The 23,350-nt window shown below is 42.0% G+C and overlaps 1 protein-coding gene across 7 annotated transcripts in view; it reads right to left on the reverse strand.

Annotated features, from left to right (window-relative positions):
* Positions 1 to 290: 290 nt before the first annotated feature.
* The window catches only part of LOC119460957 (utrophin-like), a 141,728-nt gene continuing 118,668 nt past the window's right edge, over positions 291 to 23,350 (reverse strand). For all 7 annotated transcript variants that reach the window (XM_037722108.2, XM_037722110.2, XM_037722107.2 and 4 more), the window contains 12 exons: positions 18,713 to 18,928; positions 17,993 to 18,174; positions 16,182 to 16,326; positions 14,621 to 14,711; positions 13,535 to 13,779; positions 10,589 to 10,771; positions 8,324 to 8,443; positions 7,629 to 7,832; positions 7,029 to 7,116; positions 4,789 to 5,040; positions 3,279 to 3,438; positions 291 to 429 (listed from right to left, as the gene is read on the reverse strand). In XM_037722108.2, coding sequence (XP_037578036.1) covers positions 3,341 to 3,438; positions 4,789 to 5,040; positions 7,029 to 7,116; positions 7,629 to 7,832; positions 8,324 to 8,443; positions 10,589 to 10,771; positions 13,535 to 13,779; positions 14,621 to 14,711; positions 16,182 to 16,326; positions 17,993 to 18,174; positions 18,713 to 18,928 — 1,824 coding nt within the window. In that variant the 3' untranslated portion in view covers positions 291 to 429; positions 3,279 to 3,340. The remainder of the gene's footprint in view (positions 430 to 3,278; positions 3,439 to 4,788; positions 5,041 to 7,028; positions 7,117 to 7,628; positions 7,833 to 8,323; positions 8,444 to 10,588; positions 10,772 to 13,534; positions 13,780 to 14,620; positions 14,712 to 16,181; positions 16,327 to 17,992; positions 18,175 to 18,712; positions 18,929 to 23,350) is intronic.

Raw genomic sequence — 23,350 nt, forward strand, 5'->3', positions numbered from 1 at the left:
AGTCGTGCAACAGAAGAATGGCCGCACAGGCAGGTGGACGAACAGATGCATTGACAGCCAAAAGCTGCTATAACTACTACTGCTCTAAAGGTCTGAATTAGCCAAAGCCCTTGTTTGAGAGTAATTAAAAATTAAGATCCCTTGGAAACATAGCTAACTGACCAAACTATCGACACTATTTAGGAATTAAAAGAGCCTGCATCATTGCATGTCAACAGTAACCACTGTCAAACTAGAATGTACATTGAATGCTGACCTTGTACTTCGATAGCTGATCCTCCATGACCTCCATTGTGTCCACATGGGATTTCTCTGATTCCAGCGCCTGCTGGACACTCCGAATCCAGGCTTCCAAAGCATCTACAGCTTCTAGCAGCTTCGGCGGTGGAGACCGCTCAAGGGAACGGCTCAGCTGTGCTTCTAGGTCAGCTGCAGAGAGCATAGAAGAGCTGGTGATTTACAAGGCTGTCACAGGTAGCGAAAAAGCAGAACCCTACAAAACAGTAGGGCAAAGCTAGAGAGTATATTTTAGAGGTGTGTGAATATCAAATATCACCGAATCGAATCAAATACTGAACGTTCGAATAATTCGATTCGCGAATCGAATATCTACTATTCAATTTTTCGAATATTCTACATATTCGGTGTAGGGACCCAAGCAGTGCCACATGTTGCATGCGCTGCAAAGCCCCTCGTGCTCGTTGCCACCCTAGCAAGCATTTCACCTCGTTTTCGGTGCAAAAGGAGCGCCAAGAGCACTGAGGGTAGCAAGCATCGCAAACTTGCCATGGCCCTCCAGATTTCAGATTCTTTGACAGGTGCCAATTTATGCCAAATTAGACACGCGTACAGCACCTGCTCTTTACCATCGGCGCCAGCTAGGCGCGGATTTGTGATCCGAGTTTCATGATGCGCGGTCCTTTCGTCCGTCGCGCATATTGGCCTTACGATAACCCACCTGCCATAAAGTGGGATAGGCTTTCTGCATTTTGGCGAAAAACAGGAAAGCAAAACTTTCTATACTCTATACAATAAATAATGGATTGCCGTAAAACACAGGTCCACTATTAAATGAACCTCATTGGTTTTCAGCACAACAGAACATTACTAATTCATTAGTTTCAGAGGAAAAAAAGCACTTGATTCTATTCAATAAAAATCCTATTGAAAAAAAATTTTTTTTACCTTCATATACTAGAACTGAGCTGTAATCAGTGCTGGCATACTAATTTGGTGTTTCCCTTAATAAGAGCAGACCGTACTGTATATCTTGATTTCTATGTGCCTATGTTACTGATAGCTTGCTATATCCTTGTTACGAACAGCTAGGTCACTCCCGAGCATGTGCAGCCACGTATTTCTTGCCCAAATTAGTAAGCGTTAAATTTTGTTAAAATGTTTCTAATGTTCTATATTCGATTTGAGATTTGGCTTTTTTTCTTGATTCGGTTCGATATTCGATTCGAAATCTACTACAGTAAAATACCACTTTAACGAACGCCAGTTAAACAAACTATTTAGTTGTACGAACTTTTTTTAAATCCCCCGCCGAAGTGCCATTGAACCCAATGCTAACGCATTTCAGTTTAACAAAATATAGTGCAGAGCGCATTTCAGTTCTACGAACATATTTTGTGACACCATCCAATGCCTCCCACGTCATATTGATCACAAGTACAACCGCACTTTCTGTAGCATAGCTTTATCGCGGCCTTCGCGATAAGTTCCGCCAGTGGTGCGCCACCGGCGCCAATCGCGGAGGCCATTATTTTAAACTGATAATGGCGCTTCATATCACCTGACAAACAGTCGGACCCCTTTGGCCTTGAACTGGTTTGGCTGGCTACGTACGTATTTCCGTAACCAAATGGAGGTACAGCCACAGTGACAGCTGCAGCCTTAGCCCTGCAACTGCGTGCTCGTTATGAGTGCCTAAACGGAAGCGCCTGTCTCTAGACGAAAAACTGGATGTTTTGCGTAGGCTGGACTCCAGGCAGCGCAAGTCGAGGTTGTGAAGGCATTTGGGATCCCGGCGTCATCATTCAAGCAATCGCGGCCACATCGGAAAGTGCGCAGCTCGAGCCCGCGCGCAAGAGACTGTTCACTGGATATTTCAGTAGAGTAGATGACGTTGTTGCCACATGGCTAAAGAATTTACGATCCAGAAACATTCAGGTTTCAGGAACCATGATTCAAGAGAAGGCTGTGGAATTCACAGCACTTTTCAATGTCACTGGCTTTGACGCAAGCAATGGATGGTTGCATCGTTTTCGGGCGCGTTATGGAATCGCATGGAAAGAGGTGTGTGGACCACTGCAGTCCTAAGTGCACAAGTGCAGCAAAAGATTACTGCAGTCTTCAAAACATGCTACATAAGCAGAATTTTACATTCAAATAAGCAACATTGGAAATAAAAGGGTTCAAATTTCATTTCAACAACTGATGTTTTCTTTAGCTCCTGATCACAAGTTGCAACATAGCTATTTCAGTTCAGCGAACTTTCACTTTAACAAACTTTTTCCTGGGGTCCCTTGAAGTTCGTTCAAGTGAAGTTTCACTGTATACGGTATTCACACACCCCTAATTTATTTACTACACTGAAAGCGGCCCGCGGTCCTCCCTCCATGAAAACGAGGGGTGACTACTTCAGGACGTCAATAAAGTTTACTACCTACCTACCTACTGAAAGCTTTACCAACAAGCACAGGCACTCCAAACACAATTTGTCGCATTAAATTACTTAAAAACTGAACATACAGTTAATAAAATTAAAGGTTACGGTAACAACATTACCCATTTCAGAGTGATTTGACTATGTGGATCAAAAATTATGGTGAGTAATGACCAGAAATTGAAAAGATGCAAATCGAAAACAAGGGTCAACAACACAATTGGGTTGAAGATGCCCTGGAAAATCCCCTGGATTGCTTGCAAATGCTTAGCCTTTACATTTCAGGTAGCTTCACAGGTGGCCATTTCTGCTGTATAGTAGCACTGCCCATGTTGATGGCATTTACCAAAGCAACGTTCCTGCTTTGGCTGATTGCTATAGCAAACCCCTCCTGTACTTTTCCTTTTCTTTTACTCATGGAAAGCATTAGAATGAAAATGAAAAGGATACTTTATTTTTCAAGGTTGAAGAGAGAAGTACAGATTTTCTAAATAGGAGTTACTCTAACAACATTTGATCGTACACTCGTGTAACTGTATTAGGCATGCATACCTCACATGGCAAGGTTACACTGTTTCGGCTCCACAAGCTAAATTAAAGAACTCACCGATCTTGGTTACTGTCTCTGCCCACTGGTTGGCGAGAAGTTCAAGCTGTCCAAACACTGGCTCAGTGCTCAGCGTGGGCACCCTGGCCTGGAGGGCTTGCCCTTTCTCCTGTAGCCTCTGCACCTTGTCCTCCTGGCTGTCCAGGGTCTTCAGTCTCATCTGGGTTGGTTTTATTTCATTTGTTTAGTAATACTATTTCACACTCACGCATATCTAATTAGACACTTTGTCTATGCAATTGCTGTCCTGTAAACAGCCCCAATCCATATAAGGAGCAACATGTTACAAACGCTGACCCATTCTCCAGAGCAGCTCAATGGTTCTAACTTTGGTTCTAACAATGGTAGCTAAACCTATAGATAATGAACATGAATATGCACGATGAATTATTGGATATAATGAAGTAAATCTCAAGTGTTTCTTGCCAAGATCAGCTTGTAACAAATATATGCTTACCATGAATATTGTATATAACAGAGATCTCTTCGCGTTCAATGCACCTTCGTTACAACGAGGTTCAACTGTACAGTAGAATCTCATTAATTCAAACTCCAAGGGGACCGGAAACTTATTCAAATAAAATGAAGTTCAAACAAACGAGAGCCCCTTCAAATAAAGCAGGCAATCAATTCTGTAGTACAGTGCGCAAAACCAAAACCGTCGCTGGGCTCGCATTGAAAAAGTCTTATCTTTCCTCCATCAGCCCACAACATATGCCGAAAGAAGCCTAGGTTCCATATAAATTCCAAGTGCGATAAGATCGGGCCTCGTGCACCGTTTGTTGTGGGTTCGAGGGAAAGCATGTAACGGTGAGCCGAGAAAGATGGCGACTTAACGTGCACCGTACTCCTGCGTGCCCAATGTTGGAGATGATGTGATCGAGCACTCTAGGAGGGGGACATAGGTGAGCCCACCAGCCGCAGTAATGTGATCAAGCATGCGCTAGGAGGGAGGGGGGGCAGGTGAGTGCACGGTAACGTGATTAAGCGCACGCACAAGGGGCACAGTACCGTGATCAAGCGCATACTGGGGGCTCCTTCCTGCTCCTTTTAGGCCGATGGGAAAGGAGGGTGCATGCTGCTCTGCTTGCTCCGGTTCTGTCTCGGCTTCCCGCGTGTCATTCCTTGGTATTTTTATGGCATGCGATGGTAGCATCGAATCCTCGCCTTTGGCTCAGGTTTGTCCGAAAAGCGGTGCGTGGGACCAAGAGACTTTGTTCGAAATAACTGTTGCGTGGTTCTTGAAGTTCCAATTCACGGGAGTTTTTATCTATTCAACTACATAGGACGTTGCCAGGACCAACAGAGCTGTTCAAATTATTTATCGATTCAAATTAAACATTTCAAATTATTGGGATTTCACTGTATTTCATACACCATACAATGTTGTGCTGATTTCTAGACATGGTTAGGCCTTATATTAACTAGCCTTCCATGACAAGAGATATAGGATTACCGAAAACATTTGGAACCACGGCACTACTTTTGGCTGACAACAGTGGCCACCTACCTTGCACTGCTCCAACAGTCTTCGCACATCGTCCTGACTCCCGCCGCTGTCGAGCCATGGTCTGTGAGTTTTCCAGCCAGCGCCGATGCGAGGCCAACAGGCGTTCAAGTACGTCCCCTTCGGCCCGGAGCTCGCGGCAAGCATGCAGCCCTTCCAGATGTTCCCTCTGCGACTGCACCATGTTCTGCACCTCGTGCCAGCGCACCTCCACTTCCCGCAGGACTCCCTGCACCTCCTTGGTCTGCTCCCCAACTGCTCAGACATCAAGAAATTTACTGTGAGGAAAGCAAAGAGGTTGGCCTGAATATGGCAAATCAGTTCTGCAAAAGCCCGCAAGGTGGAGAAAGATTAGTGAAAATTAAAAACTGACATCCACCTAGATTGTAGCATAAAGCTACAAAGGAAACCCATACGGCTTTCTCAAAGCGAAAGCTTCGAATTTGAAGAAAAGTTCATCCTGGTACGGGGTTCGAACCCAGGACCAATGCCTTTCCAGGGATGAATTGAATTTTTCTTGAACTGCGAAGCTTTCTTTTTGAGAAACCTGTATAGGTTTCCTTCGTAGCTTCATGTTACAATCCAGGTGGATGCAAATTTTTCAAATTAACAGAAGTTGACCTGGTGCTTGTCAATCTCTGGACAGCTACTTCCTTTCAATGAAATGAAAGTAAGTTTCTGAAGCAGCGGAAGTAGGTCCAATGAAAATTTATCTGGCCAAGTAATGGTGAAGGTAAAATTGCACTCACTGGCCAAATCAAAGATGAAAGAAGTAAGGATGTTTTGGAACCGGTACGGGCTCCGAAACATGTTTACTTTGTGTCGTTTTTTTTTACTTTGTCTGTGACCACAAGTTCATCTTTACTTCATTTTATTGTTGAGAGCCACTGTTGCTTCAGAAAATTAGATATTTTGATAGTAGTGGGGGTGGAATAGGAACCAGCTGATTGGTTGGTGCGCACTGCTGATGTAACAGTTACATATAGCTGACACCACAACAAAGAAAATAATTTTTTTTTTAACTTTGCCTAACGCAGCCACTGTGGCAACTTAAAGGAGCACTGACACTTATTTAAGAAGTTGTATTAACTCTATCGTACATTGTGTTAACAATTAGTGAGCATAAACGTTGTGAAACACCTATAGGATATTTTAATTTGATACTAAAGTTCATCTGAAAATTCCACCCTGGCATCATCGACATTATCGTGAAGTCATGACACTGAGCAAGATTTTCTGATTCCATGTAGTAATAAGGCTAGGTATGATGAGGTTGCGCAAGCATAAGCAAGAATGCTGCACACACGTCTTCTGGCTGCGCTTGCGTGTAGCAACAGCAGCGACAGCAGCAACAAAGCCAGCCGATGCTTCATGACATCATGACACATTGTCACCCTGTGTACCGAAATCAAAACTGGTTCATAGAAACAAGTGTTGCAGTAAATCATTTCAGGTACTTTAACGCTTGCCAGCACTTTTTATAGGGTTTAGAGAGTTTGGACCTTCATTTAACACAAAAAAGAATTATAAATCAAAAGTGTCATGCCAGTGCTCATTAAAGTAGGAACTGGAACCAAAATGCCCAACTGGCATGTGAATGTTTAACAAATACGCAGAAGCAAGAAGACACTAGGACATGTCTTTAAAGACGTTTCTGTGTATTCATTAAACATTATTCATTAAACATTTGCACTTCACACACAAATGATGCAATACCAATTGGCCTAATCAGTTACGCTACTGGCCTACTGGAAGTTGACTGGCAGCAAGACGTGCCAACCACTGAACTATTCGTGAATTTGCACGATTTGTGCAAAGTTTGTAGCATGCACAATGCAGGCTCAAAAAGTGGTGGTGTTAATGCTGTCTAAAACTTGTAAGACAGAGTTGGTGACGCACAATGCAGCAGAGGACAGAGAAAGAAGCTGTGGAGCAAAGGATGAAGAGGACTGCAGGGGAACATCAGCACTCTGTGAATATGAGCAGAGGGAAGAATATGGCTGCCAACCAGATGGCCAAGAGTAGAAAATTGTTCAAAACCAGCAGCGATCAGCTGGCAATGCTAGCTCTTTGCCATGGCAAAGCAAGAGAGTGATCTGCCAAAATTTTTAGGCACCAAACGGCACAAGAAAAACACGAGGACAATGAAGGAAATGAGAACCTAAGCGCCAACACAATGAACGTTCACTGAAGCTAAACAAGTGAATGTACACAGGCCGTACAGAACAGAGAAAATGACACACCTGCATCAAGGCCTTCCACAACATCTCTGCCTTGCTGAACAAGCTGGGCTACTTCTCCTTTGTTCATGGCAACTTGTCGTTCCACATCCTAAATGAAAAGAATGGCATAATGGGGGCAATGAATCGCACAATGCCATCTCTCATGACAAAGCAAGCAATATGGAAAGGGAAACCTCCCAGGCCTCCGAAATGCTCTCATTGACGTTTGGTGCAAAATTCACATGTTATCTGTCCCATTTGGGCTCACAACTTATAATGAGGCCTTTAACACTCAGCAGCCACCAACACAATGAAATCCATATGTATAAAACTAAACTTTAAAGAACTTCACTGTAACAAGAAAAAAAGAGTTGATTATAACTGAACCATGTGTAAAACAACCTTTTATCAAAAAGCAAAGCATATCAAGACCATTCAAATGAAACCTGAAGTGTCTATTGACCATTTCGGTACAATTCAGCGCACTTCAGGCACATTTCATTGACGTAAACAATCATTAAAAAAACGAAAAAGTTTATTTCCTTTAACATTTGCGCTTTCAACAATAATTTGTTTATAAAGATACTTTTTGTTTATCGATATAAGCAAGCTCATGCTTACCTCAGTAAGCGTTTGCAGTTCTTCAACACTCATGCGCTCCAAGAGTGCCTTCAGCTGCTCTTGCGAAAGCGGTCGATCGGGATCGATCCCCAGTTGATTCTCGACTTTTTCGAGCCAGGCTGTGACGTTTTCCAGGGCTCTCTGCCATTCTTTCACTTTCCAGCTGTCGAGACGCCGCTTCTTGGCTCCAAAGTCAGACAGGGGCTAAGATAACAAGAGAACACAAAAGAGCACTTTGCTACTTACAAAAAGTGCAAGTACAACTCTAACAACATGATACATACTCCCTGAAAGTCAATTTGTCAATCATATCTCATAACAGGCTTTTAAGAGGAAATTATTGTACAGTGTGAAATTGGTCAGCTGTGTCATCTGTGGCTGAGTAGCTGTGATTTTCTTTGTCATTTACAGAAGTAATCTTTAGCTAATATAAACTTTTGAGTACAATGCTATGCCATCTTTGCTGAAAGATTGCAATGTCCACAATGAAGTGCCACTCCAATCATCACTTCTCACAATATAGCCTAAGTTTCTCCAACATCAATTCCTATTCTTGATGTATAGTCACCTTCGTGCTTGAAGCCCTGTGGTTGCAGCATTCTATTTTAACCCTACCCCTTATGTAATACACTCCTTGATGATGTTTTCAAGGTAACAAAGTAACATGAACGAACACAATAAGTCAAGGTCCACACCTCTCTTCCCAAAGCAGTCCTTGGAGAATTGCCATACGATTCCTTCTTGAAGAGGCTGTATGTAAAGGCCTTTTCCTCAGCTTCTGCTTTCACTTTCTGCTCCGTGCTGCACTTGGCCAGCTAAAAGAAAGGAACAATATGGAATTTTTAAATGGGTTCTGAGGAAAGGCAAAGAGAACTTCAAAAAGTTTACCTAGACAGCATCTTTAAAGGGCCTGTCCCCAGGCTTCGCCAGAGGAGGAACAGGAAGAGAGATGGGAAAGGTAGAAAGGTCAACCAAGGGGGTATTCTGTAAGAGTCCACCTAGTGGACTATCCACTTCAGCAGTCGCGACTGGTTCCTGCGGCACGCGCGAGAAGGAGCCAGTCAGTCCCTTTCTCGCGCGTGCCGCAGGTGCCAATCGCAACAGCCGAAGTGGATAGTCCACTAGGTGGACTCTTACAGAATACCCCCCAGATGCACATCCAGTTTGCTACCCTACGCAGGGATAAGAGGTTTAAGGGATGAAAAGAAAGGAGAGGGAAGGCTCCACCATAAATTTTGGTTATGCTACACTAGGAGTTGTAAAAGGGCTGTCCAGGCTGTCCCAGGATGGTGTTTTAAGAAGGGTTTAGCAGTAGCCGAGACAGAAGCAAATGAAATGGTATGTGAGGAGGCCCAAGTTAGCAAATGCTCTCTCCCAGCGCCTCCAAGTGACACTCCTCTAGTGCCTTCCAAGGACCATGGGCTCTCAAAGGGGGAAGTGCAGGGGGAAGCCGAGTACCCCCCCCCCTCCACCCTCACATATTTTCTCCACCCCCATATGGGGTGTCAAATGATTGGGTGCCCTCCTCCACCTCCAACAAAAATAGAAAATCATGACCTGCCTCCCAAACAGATAAATCCTGGGGCTGCCTCTGCCAAGGACAAAAAAGACAAAAGGCAGCGGCGCCTACCCCTCCTAGGTTTTGCCTTTCTTCCCATTTTTCTTGCTGGGCACTGCACCTCCAGGGGTGGTTCAGCGTGCTATGCATTTCATGGGAATTCCCGAGTTGTTCATGCTGCTGCAAGTTATTTATGCGCTGCAGGCAAAGTGCAACCGGTGCCCAAACGTTATTGTGTGCGATGTCACTCACAAGGTCCCCCTGTGGTTCCTTCAAGCAGACGAGTGCATGGGCTGTTGTTCGAATTTTCAGCTGTTTTTGCAGCGTACATCAATGTATTACCTTGCAAACACGATTGTCACTGTGTGACTTATGCACTGCAACTATCTGTTTACAGTTACAAATCTAGCGAGTGGCCTCTTAAGTAAAATATTTAAATGCCAATGAATTCCCCTCCAACAATTAGTTCTCACACTCAAAGAGGTTCGCTAACTACCGAGGTAACCTAGCCGCACTGATAGAGTTAGGTCTTGTGGCAGCATAATAATTTCCCTGTTTATGGTATCCTTTACCTTATTCACATTGTTTTACTCAATAGGGGCATTCCAGCTGAGGCAAGCTTGTTTTTCTGTATCCAAGAACCCTCACCTGGTATATATTTTCCCAATAAATGTCTGTTTATTAGTTTGCACTTGTATTTTCTGTTCCTTGCACCGCTCTTTGCATAGTTCCCCCCAACATTAACGTATACTAACCTGATTCTCTACCCTGTATTTAATTAGTTTGCTAACAGAATGTAATGGAAGGCCCAGTTAATCAACTGAAAGTGCTTGCTAGGCTCTCATCAATGGCACTGACAGTGAGATCGAAAACTGAGATCTCTCATTGCTCTGACAGCCCCAGCACGAGAAAGACAGCCGACAGCATGATGATATGTTACAGCTGTGTCTTCTGCACACATACAGCCCTCTCTTTAGTGCGACCTGCATGTGATGTTCAGAATGTGGATCAAGTGTCTCTGCAAGTCACGTTGAAGCCCATTGTTTGCGGCAGGCAAGAAATGCGGACTGATATAACCGTGCCTTTCACACCTCCACTATTATTCCAGGGCCTGAACTTGACGACAAAAACACCCACCAGCCCTTCTTTCCTTTTGTTCTCTTCCATCTGCCTACCCCTTAATTATAACAAATGTGGATGCAGTACAAGTATGAGAGTCAAATTTGTTGTAACAGTGCACGGTGTCAAGGAAATCCACTTAGTGCAATTTTCTTGCTAGACAGTAAAACAATATCACTGATCATAGAGAACAATAAGGTGTATAAACGTGCAGCATGCTGTCAGAACTGTAACGAAAGTTGCACCTGACTGTAAACTCATTCAAAAAAAAAAATGTGTTCACCTTCCTGCTCAAGTTTTCCATTTTCTGGAGCAGCGCATCCCAACGGTGCGTTAGTTGCTCCTGCTTGCGGGACAGCTCTGTGGCAGCTAGTGATCCCTTGTCAAGGGCCTTGATGGCCTTCTGGATTTCATTTGATATGTGATCAAGCCGTTTGTTGTGGAAGTCCAAATCTTTCTCCAAGACCTGGAAAAGACAATTGTGTGTGCAGTCATGTACAATGCATAATATTTTCTTTGCTTATACAGTCGACTTCCATTAATTCGACCCTGATGAGGCTGATGAAATTGATCAAATTATCTGGCGGTTCGAATTAAACAAGGGGTTAGAAAAACACCAAAACACACCGCTCATTCATTTCGCAGTATTTGCCCAATTCTAACACAACACCTAATCAAATGCGCGGCCATTTCCTATGTGTTCAAAGCAGAAAACTAACGTAGAAATGACATTAAAGCTCCTAAACAAAGTAGTAATCTAATGCGCACCCGACTTTTTAGCAAGAAAAATGGCCAAGGGTCTAATATATGCGTCCAGAGTTGTCCTGTGCGTTTCTTTTTTCTAAGTGCTCGCATCTCTACCTGCTGGAACCATCACACTGTCACCATGCACCAAATGGCCCAGAAAACCAACCTACTCGTCCAATATGTGTTGCACAATGGCGGCCAGCTTTCCAAAGTCAGCTTTGCCACAATACATCCTTGTTATGCTGTAAAGCATAAAATGCCGCAAAGTCTGTTTTGGTGACGCGTCTAATTGTAGGCAATTTTCGGCTCAATTTTCTTGAGAGAGAGAGAGAGATTCAACTTTTATTGGTGCCAGCAATCACGAGGGCAGACGCAGCCTCCCTTCGCATAGCAGACGGCCGAAGTACGCTGGGTCTCAGCGGCTGCTTCGGCTAGCTGGACGGCCCAGACCTGGTCTTGCTGGTCTGAGCTGATCAGCAGGGTCTCCCACTGCTGCCAGTTTTGAATTTTGCGGCCCTCAAAAGGACGACCCTTGAAAGGAGCCGCCTTCGAGCATACCCATAGAATATGTGGCAGATCCGCCCCATCTTTACATAATTTGCATTGATGATTGTATTGCCCTGGATAGAATCTGCTGCAGGCCACCAGGTTAGGATACATGTTTGTTTGCAAGAAATAGATAAATAAATAAATAAATAAATAAATAAAAGCAAAAAGCTGCATGTTAGAATCAAGTGAATAATGTAATACGACATTGTGAGCTATGGTTATTGCTTGAAATATTCCTAGGGCAGGCTAAATATCGGCATTTTCAACAAGAGATGATGTGTGCTCAACACATCCACTGTTTCCTAAGCTCCACCAAGACAGGCGCTGCCCTTAAAGGGGTCGCTACTGGAGTCACCATAGGGGTCAGGTGCATGCGTGCTGCCCGGTCATGTTCAAATTAAACGAAAGGTTGGGCACGGATGCCAACCGGGACCTCTGCCGGGATCGAATTAACTGGAGTCGAATTAACGGAAGTCTACTGTACTGCTTATTATACTGTCATGGTACTATAATAAGCTAATGCAAACAAAAACCTTTACTGCATTATGGTGTGCAAATGAGGTCCTGAGCTATTCACTATTCAGTGTACCTATGAAATGAATCTGCCAGAGTAGTGCCCAGCCGCACAGGGAAAAAAGTAATGAATGAAGAACTTTGTGTTATGTTAGAAAAACAATATTATGCTGCTATCTTCAACATGATTCTTTCAAAATCATTGTGAATTGCACAAATGATCACGAGTCACTCTGATCTGGAACATGAGACTTCATAAAGGCAATGTATGTGTCTTTATCACCTTCACACAGTGCACCGTGAGAGTGGTACGCCATGCACACTTCACACTTACGAATTTCACCTCTCTGTACTGCAATTTTTTACACCAGTCATTAAGCTCAACATGAGTCAAACAACATAGATTCCTTAGTGTAATCACTACTAATCTTTTGGTTTGGTTTGCTGGAATTACTGTTGGATAAACAACCCTATACACCCTCTTTTTTGTATAATTGCATTCCTGTGTATTGTTTGCTTTGTGCCCAAAAGCTTTTGGACCCGTTTTCGTTACCTGTCCAGTGTTCTTCCCATAATAGCCTGCTTCTATGTATGTACACTGACTTTCTATGCATACTACTGAGCTTATTTCAGCAAATATGTATACACAAATATATACAAATTTGATTCCTCTTGCTGTATTTATTATTATTATTATTTTAGTTCTGTAATATGTGTCGAGTGTAATTTGCATGCTCTTAATATATTGCTCTCACAGTTTTGTTAATACTTACTGGTTGGTACTAAATGGTTAACTGTTGCAAGTTATGTACTCGCATTTGTTTCCAAGTGTGCATAACCTGTCTGCCCGAATAGTTGAACACTAAATTGCTGTGTATTTATGTAAAGTGGGCCAAGACCCTGCGAGGCATTGCTCGACTTTAGTCTCGGCCCCCTCATAGACTACCGTCCGAGGAAAGAAATAAAGAAAAAAAAAAACCACAGCTTCTACTTTCACCACCCTTTGACCCACCATGGTGGCTCAATGGCTACGCTTTTTTACATCTGAGTAAGGAATCACGGGCTTGATTCCCAGCAGTGGTAGCCAGATTCCAATGGGGGCAGAATGCAAAAACCCTAATATACTGAGCATTGGGTGCCCACTAAAAAATCCCAGGTGGTCATAATTAACTTGAAGCTCTCGAATACAGCCTCCCTCACAGCCTTTGTGTTGCTCTAGAATGCTTAATCCAATTAACCAATCATAAGTCAGTCAGTCAGTCAGTCAATGAATCAGTCAATCAATCAACATCATTCAGCCAATCAATCAGTCATTCTGTTAATTATTCGGTCAGTCAATCAAACGACCATAGGCCACTCAATCAATCAATCAATCAATCAATATATTTCCCCGTGGGGCCTTCAGAGTTAAGGCACACACCTGCAGGCACTTGACCATGTCCAGCACTTCCTGGACTGAAGCCCTTGTGGCGTCGGCCTTCTCCATGCGGCACAGCTGAGCCTCCTGCATGAGCAGCCACTGCTGCAGTCGTGGCTCCTCTGTGCTCAGCATCTGCTGCGCACGGATCAGAGCCTCCAGTTGGGCCCCGTAATTCTCCACCCAGCCACACACCGCTGACCAGCGCTCGCCCAATGCTGCCAGCTCGTCCTCCAGCGCTGTAAATGCTGTATACACAGGTAGAAAATTGCTCTTTCACGTCATCATACCTCTCCAAAAATGTAGCCATAGCGGATAAGCTAGATGAACCTAAAAGGGCACAAATTCGTTGCTAATTAACGCTCACTCATTACTGCACACCATGTCAATATATGCTGGTACTATCATCCCCCATTAGCGAATTCCTAACAAATGTACACATTATCCTTGCAATCAATTTCATTTGTTTCCTGCTACGCAGATCAGTTCATAATATCCTTATGCTAACCGCACATAGGCAGTCTCAATAACCACTGAATGTCCAACAGCACAGTGGAAAGAAAGCAGTTGTACTTTATAAAAATCTCTCTTATGCATTAAAAAAGGATGCATGCATTATAGATGATAATGCAGTCACATCCAGCACAAAAATAGATTCCCTAAATCTAATATTCGCTCAAAGAATATACATTTGCTACAAGCCGATACCAGCAAGAAACATTTTAGATTTACTCCATTATATTCGATAATTTGTTATATCCATGCACCTTATTTGAGGTTTGGCAGTATATTGGCAACAAAACGTAATAAGGCACCTGCTCGACAATGACCTCAAACCAAAAGCAATTATTGAATGCAACCTAAATTACAGTCATAGAGGGCAATCTATGACTGTAACATTTGTAAACTGTAAACAGAACATTTGGAAATGTGATCCAAGATAAAGTTGTTACTTTAAGAAATATTAGTGAAAATTTTACACTGTGGCACTACAAAAGAAAAATATTGGCCAAATAATCTTATACTGATTTGCATAGCTATTCAAGATTTTTTTTTTTTTTTAATTTTGAAAATAGGAACGAAACGCACCATTGTCTGCACTGGCCTCGTCCACAACAACAACCATGTTCGACAGGGAATTCACAACTTCCTGTTCTTTCTCTATGTCATCTTGCAGTTGCTGTAAATGTTAAGAACACTGGCATGATAAATCATGTACTAAACATGCACATGTTCTGAAGGGTTAATGCAATGTCATGGAATAAATAATTAATTTATCAATACAAGTTGGCATATTTGTAAAATGTGCAACCTTATGATGGTGTAGAGTACGTAGAATGTGAAGCCTATTTCTTATTTGGGATAAGAAAAAGCAGACACACACAAGGGAGGTCTCAAAGCAAGAAAATTCAGAAGGACCACCTTCCAATAAGGTGTACAAAAAAGCAACCTACGCAACTAGCAATTACAGTAGAAACCAAAAAAAAAGACACACAGAATGTCAAACAGAATATGGCAAGAAAAAGTGATAGGTATAGCAATGATAACAAAATCAGGTATTAGCAGCTAGAGAAAGCCAACAATGAATAATAAGTCACACATAATTCACAAGAAGAAAGGGGCTGATAAACACTGAAATGCCATAAACCAAAAGTTAACAGCCTATCGTGTACAAAATGTGCTTACAAGAATTTCTAGTGCATAATACAACGAGAAATGGAAACTCTACAGCTGAAACCCATCACACCAACACTTTCAGTTGCATGGAGAAAAAATTTTATCATCGTGCAGATTTTACTGCCACAAAATCTGAAAAAAAAAAAATTTATAAATAGGTTATACTCATGCAGGTCAGTATTAGCTGTTAACTGTTTTCCCTTTTAAAATAGCAGTGTTTTGCAATTCTTATAGCATGAGAACATGGAAATATAAGTACTATGTATGCCAAATTTTTTCTTATTACAACGAAAATGTCAAGTAAGTGGGGCATAGTTCAGTTTCAACATTTTGCCTGTTGCCTTCAACTAATAACTCATCATCCTCACGCAAATGTGCTTTATGATGTCACTTTGCTCTTCTTAGTGAATAATGTTCACACAAGCATTTCAGCTTCACCACTTCAGCTAATTTCAATAAGCACATCAGCAGTTGCTAATTCATCTGCACAATTCAACAGAAACTGTCGAACCCTCTCAACAATCCCAAATAATTATCATCATCAACACTGCCTTCTTGGCAATCACAAAATATTGCCATCTACAGAAAGGGCATCCACTTGCATGCTCAATATTAGTCATTTTGTATTAGCTTTAGCAACATTATTTTGTGTGCACAACATTATGTGCACAAAAGCTTGAGACAATGATCTTTAATTTTCCTGTTAGCACACAAAAATGTGGTGCTGCCTCAGGAAAACGTGCAGGCAGCATTACATATAAAAAGACATTTGTCAGGTTAAAAGTTTTTGTGTATTGGTAGATGAAAGAAATTCATCAGAGCGAACAGTTTCTAGGAGCAGTAGTCACTGTACAAAGGTTTGAAAGTACATCTATAATCATGCCGTGTGATGATCTCAATACATTTTTCCTAGAAAATGAAAAAATTCTTAAAGTTTTTCTTCTTTGTTGTGGATCAACACTGCTGACCTCACCTTGTGCTGCTCCATTTGCTGTCTTGCCGTTTCTAAGTCAGGTCCAACCGGGCCGAACCTGCTTATCCTGTCTTCTGTCTCAGTCAACCACTGCCGCAAGGCATTTTGCTGCTGCTGCTGAAGCTTCATCAGAGCCTCTTGCAACCTATGTTTAAAAAAAAACAAAAGGTATGTGTCTCAAACTTAAGCATTCAAACGAGCATTAATACAGTAGACTTCTGTTAATTTGACTCCGGTTAATTCGTTTTTTGTTTTTTGTTTTCAGTTAATTTGATCCCGGACGGCCCCCATGCATTTCTATAGGCCTAAACTTTCAATATTTCAATCCTAAAAGTGGCCTTCACCTGATAATTAGAACTTGACCAGACAGCATGCACACGCCTAACCCCTATGGTGACACTGATAGCAACCCTTTTAGTGGCAGCGTCTGTCTTGGCGGAGCTTTGGGGACAGTGAATGCGTTGGACACACTTCATCTCTCGTCGAAAACCCCTATTTGCGGCCCGCCCCAGGAATATTTTCAAGCAATAACCGTAGCTCACAATGTCCGATTACAGTATTTACCCGATTCTAACATGCGACGTTTGTTTTGTTTTTTTCCCCCAGAAAGTTGGGCCAAAAATCACCTGCGCGGTGCAACTGGGCACAAAACCAATACTGCCTTCGCAACATTCGTGTGCTTTACCGCATAACACATGTATTGCGGTGAAGCTGACTTTAGAAAACCAGCCACCCTTGTGCAACAATTTTTCTTGGTTAAAAGATCGGGTACGCGTTAGACTTCCTACTTTTTTTTAGGAGCTTTAATGTCATTTCTACGTTAGTTTGCTACTTTGGACACATAGAAAGCGGGCACGCGTTTTAATTTGGGGCGTATTAGAGTGAGGCAAATACTGCCAAATGAATCAGCGACTGTTTTGCCGTTTTTTCCGCATCTTGTTTAATTGAACCGTCAGATAATTGTATCAATTCGTCGGTCCCATCAGGGTGGAATTAATGCAAGTCAACTGTATAAAACCAACACACCAGGAAAAGTGCCATACACAGTCACTCAATATAGCATTCACTACATACTGTATTGACACAAAGAACCCCCCCACCCCTTCTTTTTTTTTTTTTTTTCTAAAAAAAATGTACTGAAATCCGAAATGGAGCTGTTATAAAAAAGAATTGTCTCCTCTTTTAACTAAGGGCCCTTTCACTGAAGGCAATTTCTATTTTCTTTCAAATCTTCTTTTTTCACATAATAAAGACAATGCCTACCAAACACTGAGATGGGTAACTCCAGCACTACAAAATACACTACTGTACAACTATGGTGACGACATGACACAAATAAGCTCAGTTTGCCGCCTCCATGACAGAGAGATGGCACATTTACAGCTCCTAAAGTTAGGAGTGTGCCTTATATGGAGGCACAATCCTAAACACTTTTCTATGTAACTAGTAAGGTTTCTTCCAAAAATGGAAATGCAGCTACTATGTGAGCACAGCTAGAGTCTATAACGAAAGTAAATAAAGCAATATACTTACACTATTTGGCCATTAACCTCTGGATGTAAAATTTTCACTTCTCCCGCTAGAAGCATACATTTAAGATTGAATACTTCTAGGTGATGTGCCACTGTTTGCTAAGCAGCTGGAATCTAATCTCTAGATCCTCACTGTCATCAGCATCATAGTTTTCATCAACATGAGCCTATTTACGTCTTCTGAAGGATGAAAATCTCCCCCAGAAACGCACCATCCCCCATTTTGCATCAGCTCTGGCACGAATAAGATCTGAACAAGAAATGAATCCCACTACTCACTTGGTCTGCATGTCCATGGCGCTGTGCCTAAGGCTCTCCCAGCGCGTGTTGAGCAATGCCATTTGTACCTTGATTTCCTCCTTCTCCTGTGCTGATATGCCTGCTCCGCGAATGACCCGCTGCCCCTCCTGGAGTACTTCACCAACACGGCCCTGGTTTCGTGTCAGCTCCAGCATAAAGTCCTGCAGCCAAAGAAGAAATTGTGTGACTAACAGGGCTAGCTGGTTGCAATTCTCTGTGACAACCTTCTAACAGTGGACTATATTGTACATACACTAATTACCATGGTTGTGTCAAAAGCCAAACGACAAACCTGAGAACCATGAGCATGATCTCTCATTTACTTTTTTACTGAAATTCAACTATTACACACAGAGTGACAGAGCAGTTCCTGCGCTGTTTGGAATCGGGGCTTGCAGAAGAGGAGCGATTTCTCAAACATATGCTTGCTCCTTCAATCATACTTACAGGAGGAAGGTTAAAAATGTAATTTTAATTTGCAACAACATGCTAGTGACACAGCTTTAAACATTTGGCAGCACATCATAAATTTAAATGTTTAGTGAACGCTTGCATGAAAGATGAGCTTTCATGTTCACTTCAGTTTCACATGCAATGTTTATCACAAACATTGCACGACCACATCATGATGACAAGCCACTTGCATTGACGGCACATGAGCATGTTATGTACAAAGTGGTGAAGATCATATCACATTACCTCGTGCGTGTGGAAGAGGTCCTTCACTTGCGCCACAGTACTGCCTATGGGGGGCAAATTAACCAGCCGATCCTCGGCCTCCAGCAACCAGGTCAGCACGTCTTCCAGGCTGCTCTGGTAGCTGTTCACGTTGGTGACACCGCCACGTGATGAAGTGGACCCGCCTGCTGCACCGCCTTTTGATGCGAGCAGGGGACTGGCACCCTTTCCAACATCCTAGGCAAGAGAAAGAGATTCACTGAACATCATCACTGAACGTTGTTGCAAGCTTTACTATGCCACTGCTGCACCAGGCTGCTGCTAGTTAAGTAGGCAGAATGTCAGGCAGAAGGCTCAAAGTGCTCGGTTCATCATTGTAGCAGATTACCCATCACGCTGCTTAATTGTGTGTTCGTATTTGATTTTGATAGCAAAAAAAATGTGCTTTCCACATGGTGTTTCATGTGTCCCAAGAACACGAAGAAAAATCACAGAGAAAAGCTGCAGTGCAGCTGATATGGCTGCTGACATCAAAAAGCAGGCAAAAATCGAGCGCATGTGCTACGACTGTAGCGGTATCAATGCAATCCTTTCTCAATCGTGTCAGGAGCCTAAATAGGAGTTCAGGTTGAAAGCTGCTCGGCTTTCTTTGTCAGCATATCACTTTTGACAGCTTTATTTTTTCTCAAAATTCTTTCTTATGTTATGTGTGAGCTCGAACAGTGATTTTGTGATCTTGTAAGGCTTCTGGGCCCCATGTCTTCGCTTCTGCATGGTGACAGGACCTTCCACATTGAGCCTAATCCCTTTTTAGTCACAACGCACAGTTCTTAAAATCAAATCATAAATTCATGCTAGTCATGCTTCAAATGCAGTGAGGAGCACATTTGTGATACCTAAGGGTATCACAAATGCAGAAAGATGAAAACAGTCAGCAATATATTAAAGCAGACATAGTAGAGCTACAACCTATGCTATGGCTGTCTATATTTTGCGAATTCACACACATTGCCAACTAGCATATCAATGCAATATATTTTCTTTTGAAAGTCAAACATATAGTTGCATAATTACAATTTTAATGACTTGACACAAATAACTGTTTAGTGTGTGGTGCCTTGCATTAATCACACATGTTCAATTGATTATGATCAGTGACATAACTGCTTTTATGAATCATGGACAGTGGTTGTCAAACACTGATCAAGTATCTTTATGAGTACTTCTTTCCCTCTACAATACCATTTAGCAAAGCAAACTAAAGAAACAAAACTAAATGCTGTGTCTCACAAGCAACAATAATGTAGAACCAAAATTATCAGTTGTATAAGTAGCACTGAACTGTTTGAGGCAACACTATTCCCATTACACTATTCCCGTTACACTATCAGTACATACTGAACACCCTAGCTACATACAGTTTACACACCTGATGCCACACAAAAATGTGCGTTTCTTCAGGCAGAATAAGGTTGATTGGGTTTATGCTGCCTGTGGCTCTGTGTTCAAACATTTATGGAGCAATGTTTATCCAGGGAAAATAACATATATTCTTTTGCCACAAAATTAAATGCTACTGTAGACCTTCTTCAGGATGAATTAGTGTTCATGTTTCAAGGTGCACTCTATCACCAATGCAAATATTAATATATTAGACTTGAAGCTAATCATAACTTGTGTTCTTTAATTGTATATATATATATATATATATATATATATATATATATATATATATACAGTAGAAATTATAATACACACAAAATAACAAACAGTGAATTATGCTGGTTATTGTCAATTTTGATTTGTTTTTGTTCAGTTTTGAGAAATGTCATTTTATATGCAAAATCAAATGAGAACAGCAAACAAATTTTGCAAATGCAGTCCTCCAATAACACATATGAAACTTAAGCCCTCTTCGTATATGTTATTTCCTGCACAAAGCAGAGTAATGAGTTTCCATTGAACATTTAGCACAATCGTCAATGTCAGATGGGGATTACTACGACCAAAAGAACTAGAGCTGCCAAGAAGCCGAGCTGCCACAGAAATCGCTGTATTGCTTAATATCAGACAGCATACCTTTGAATCTGCCATCCTCAGTATAATCTCAGTAGCAAATCAGATATGGCAGCTCTTTTTCACAATATACACACGCACACACACTATAGCACCACCGTTCCGTAATGTTTCCCTCCCAGCACAGACAGTGTAAGGTGTCACTTCACAGTTTGGCTCAAAGGCAGACTGCTTGTAAAAGAAAAAAGTATGCCAGCCTTGCGAGAAAGCGGCACAACTACATGCTTATCTCGCATTCTCTCCTTATCAGCAGAAAGAGTGTGACCCTCACTGAAAGCCCTCAAGCACTTGGGCACTCAAAGGAGCCAGCGAGAAAGTCAAGCAACGAGTGCATACCAGTTTGTGGTGTGGGGTTTTACAAGACAAAGGTGTGTCACCTTAGTAATGTCCCAATCAAATTTTAGAATCTGCCAAGCCAATGTCTAAACAGTGCTCATGACTGGTTTTCTTGGCAGTTCCACAATTCTGGGTTTGTGTATTCACAGACCAATGATTGTGCACAACAGCTGCCTGGAATTCAATCTCCATGTGTTGCAAATATGATTATAAACTTATACTGATAAGTGCACTATCATTACTGGGCATCACAAACACAAAACGTGCAGAAAAATGTGCTCAATAATGGATTATGCTTCCTACCTACTCAAGCAAGGACATTTTGTATGTGTTCATGCATTTGCACGTGTTTGTTCCCACAAACATGTGTGTATACAGTGAAACCTCATTGCTACAAACACCACATTAACAAACTTTTCAGATGAATGTGCTTTTCATAAATCCCATGCTAATTGCTTATAGTTTCAATGTAAAAATATTTCAGTATTACGAACTTCAGAATACCTAACTTTTCAGAATAACAATCTTTACTCAGTTTCCGTCATGTTAATGCCTCACCACTACGAACTAATATTCCGAAATCTGGGGATTCTTGGATTTCCGTGTATCCTTTATGGCAGCTGGAACAGTAAGCTAGCAGACGACAAGGCAAAGAAAGCGGACGCCACGGTGCATAAGTTCGGAAAACCAGAGACGGTTCCAGAGGAGAAAAAAAACGCCAGGAGGTTTTTTTTCTTTTTTTGTGCACGGGCGCATCAGGTTTTGTGAGCGCATGCTCCACCCAGACAAGCATCGCCTAGCACCGAAGGAGCATCTCTACCTTCTTTTCCCCTTTTCTCGTGCTTCTTTCTGCGGTCGTACCAGCTATGCGCGGAGAAATGTAATAGGGGTGTGCGAATATTCTAAATTTTCAAATAACGAATTCGGCCTTCAAATCGAATAGTCACTGTTAATACATGCAACTATTTTTTTATACTTTTCAACTATTTCAAAACCTCAACTGCGCCCAATTAAACATAAAATTGAAGCAAAACTACGGTAAATTGTCATCCCCATGGGCATAGTACAGACATAAAACATGAGAGCCTGCATAGTGGAGCAGGCTATGTCGCTTAGGTAGCCATACATTACAGGCTATACAGCGATCATTCGCACTCTCTGAAGAGTCCTGTGCATGCAAAGAAACTACTGGCTTGCTCCTAATGCTCTATTTGTGCTTTTAATAAACACTTCATAATGTGCTATGTAATGACAATAACTTGGTAACTTTAAGAATACTAGGATGTGAACATCATTTTATATTAACTGTGATAACGGCTGTTGATTATTTGAAATCTACTCGAAAACTATACCATATATGAATCGATTCGCTTGTGCCATTATTCAATTCGCATTCGATTCGGTGTCAAAAGTCACTATTCGCACACCCCTAAAATGTAACCACCGTGCTCGCGGGGATGCCACACTGTCGCACTTTCCGGGCGGTGTTGTTTAACCGCGCTTGCACTTTGGAATAGTTCAGGTGTCCGCCTCCAGTGAAATAGTAGCGGTGTCCACGGCAAGGACACTTTCCAGACGATGTCATTTACACGCACTTGCACCCTGGAATAGTTCAGGTGTCCACCTCGAGCAAGAAAGCTGCAGTGTCCACTCAAGGAATGTGAAAAACAAACAAAAAGAAACATTACGCTTTATAGACGACATGAAGATTTTTCTTTGTCGGTGGTTTTTCTCGGCGTCAATGTCTTGTTTGCACACGCCTCTCTAAACACGGGGCTGCAGTAGTGCGAGGCGGCAGAATCTATGGAAAATAGCAACAGTACGGGCCTAGATCCAACAGCGATGTTTTCGTGGACAGCCCACGTCGTGTCAATTGATAAACTGATGGGCTGATGGGCAAAATGATTAATTTTGGGGCTTTCACTATAACAACCTTTCAAAACAACGAACAATTTGCCGCAGTCCCCCCAAGTTCGTTGTATCGAGATTTCATTGTATGCGTGTGTGCATTAGTGATGTGACATGCGAATAAACAAAATACTAAACTTGACTTAGTTTTAACAAATACAATGGGAAGATTAGACACATCAAAGCAACAAAAAAGACCCAGAAGTGCCACTTTTACAAGATAGCATGTAGCTTCTAGTAAAAACTCAAATACATATTTCAAGCAACTCAATCAAAGAGAGGAACATAAGCTACGTAAAATGCAAAAGCATCCAGAGTGCATTTCTGCCTAATTGCAAA

The sequence above is a fragment of the Dermacentor silvarum genome, chromosome 8 (assembly GCF_013339745.2).
Source record: "Dermacentor silvarum isolate Dsil-2018 chromosome 8, BIME_Dsil_1.4, whole genome shotgun sequence".
Lineage (NCBI taxonomy): Eukaryota > Metazoa > Arthropoda > Arachnida > Ixodida > Ixodidae > Dermacentor > Dermacentor silvarum.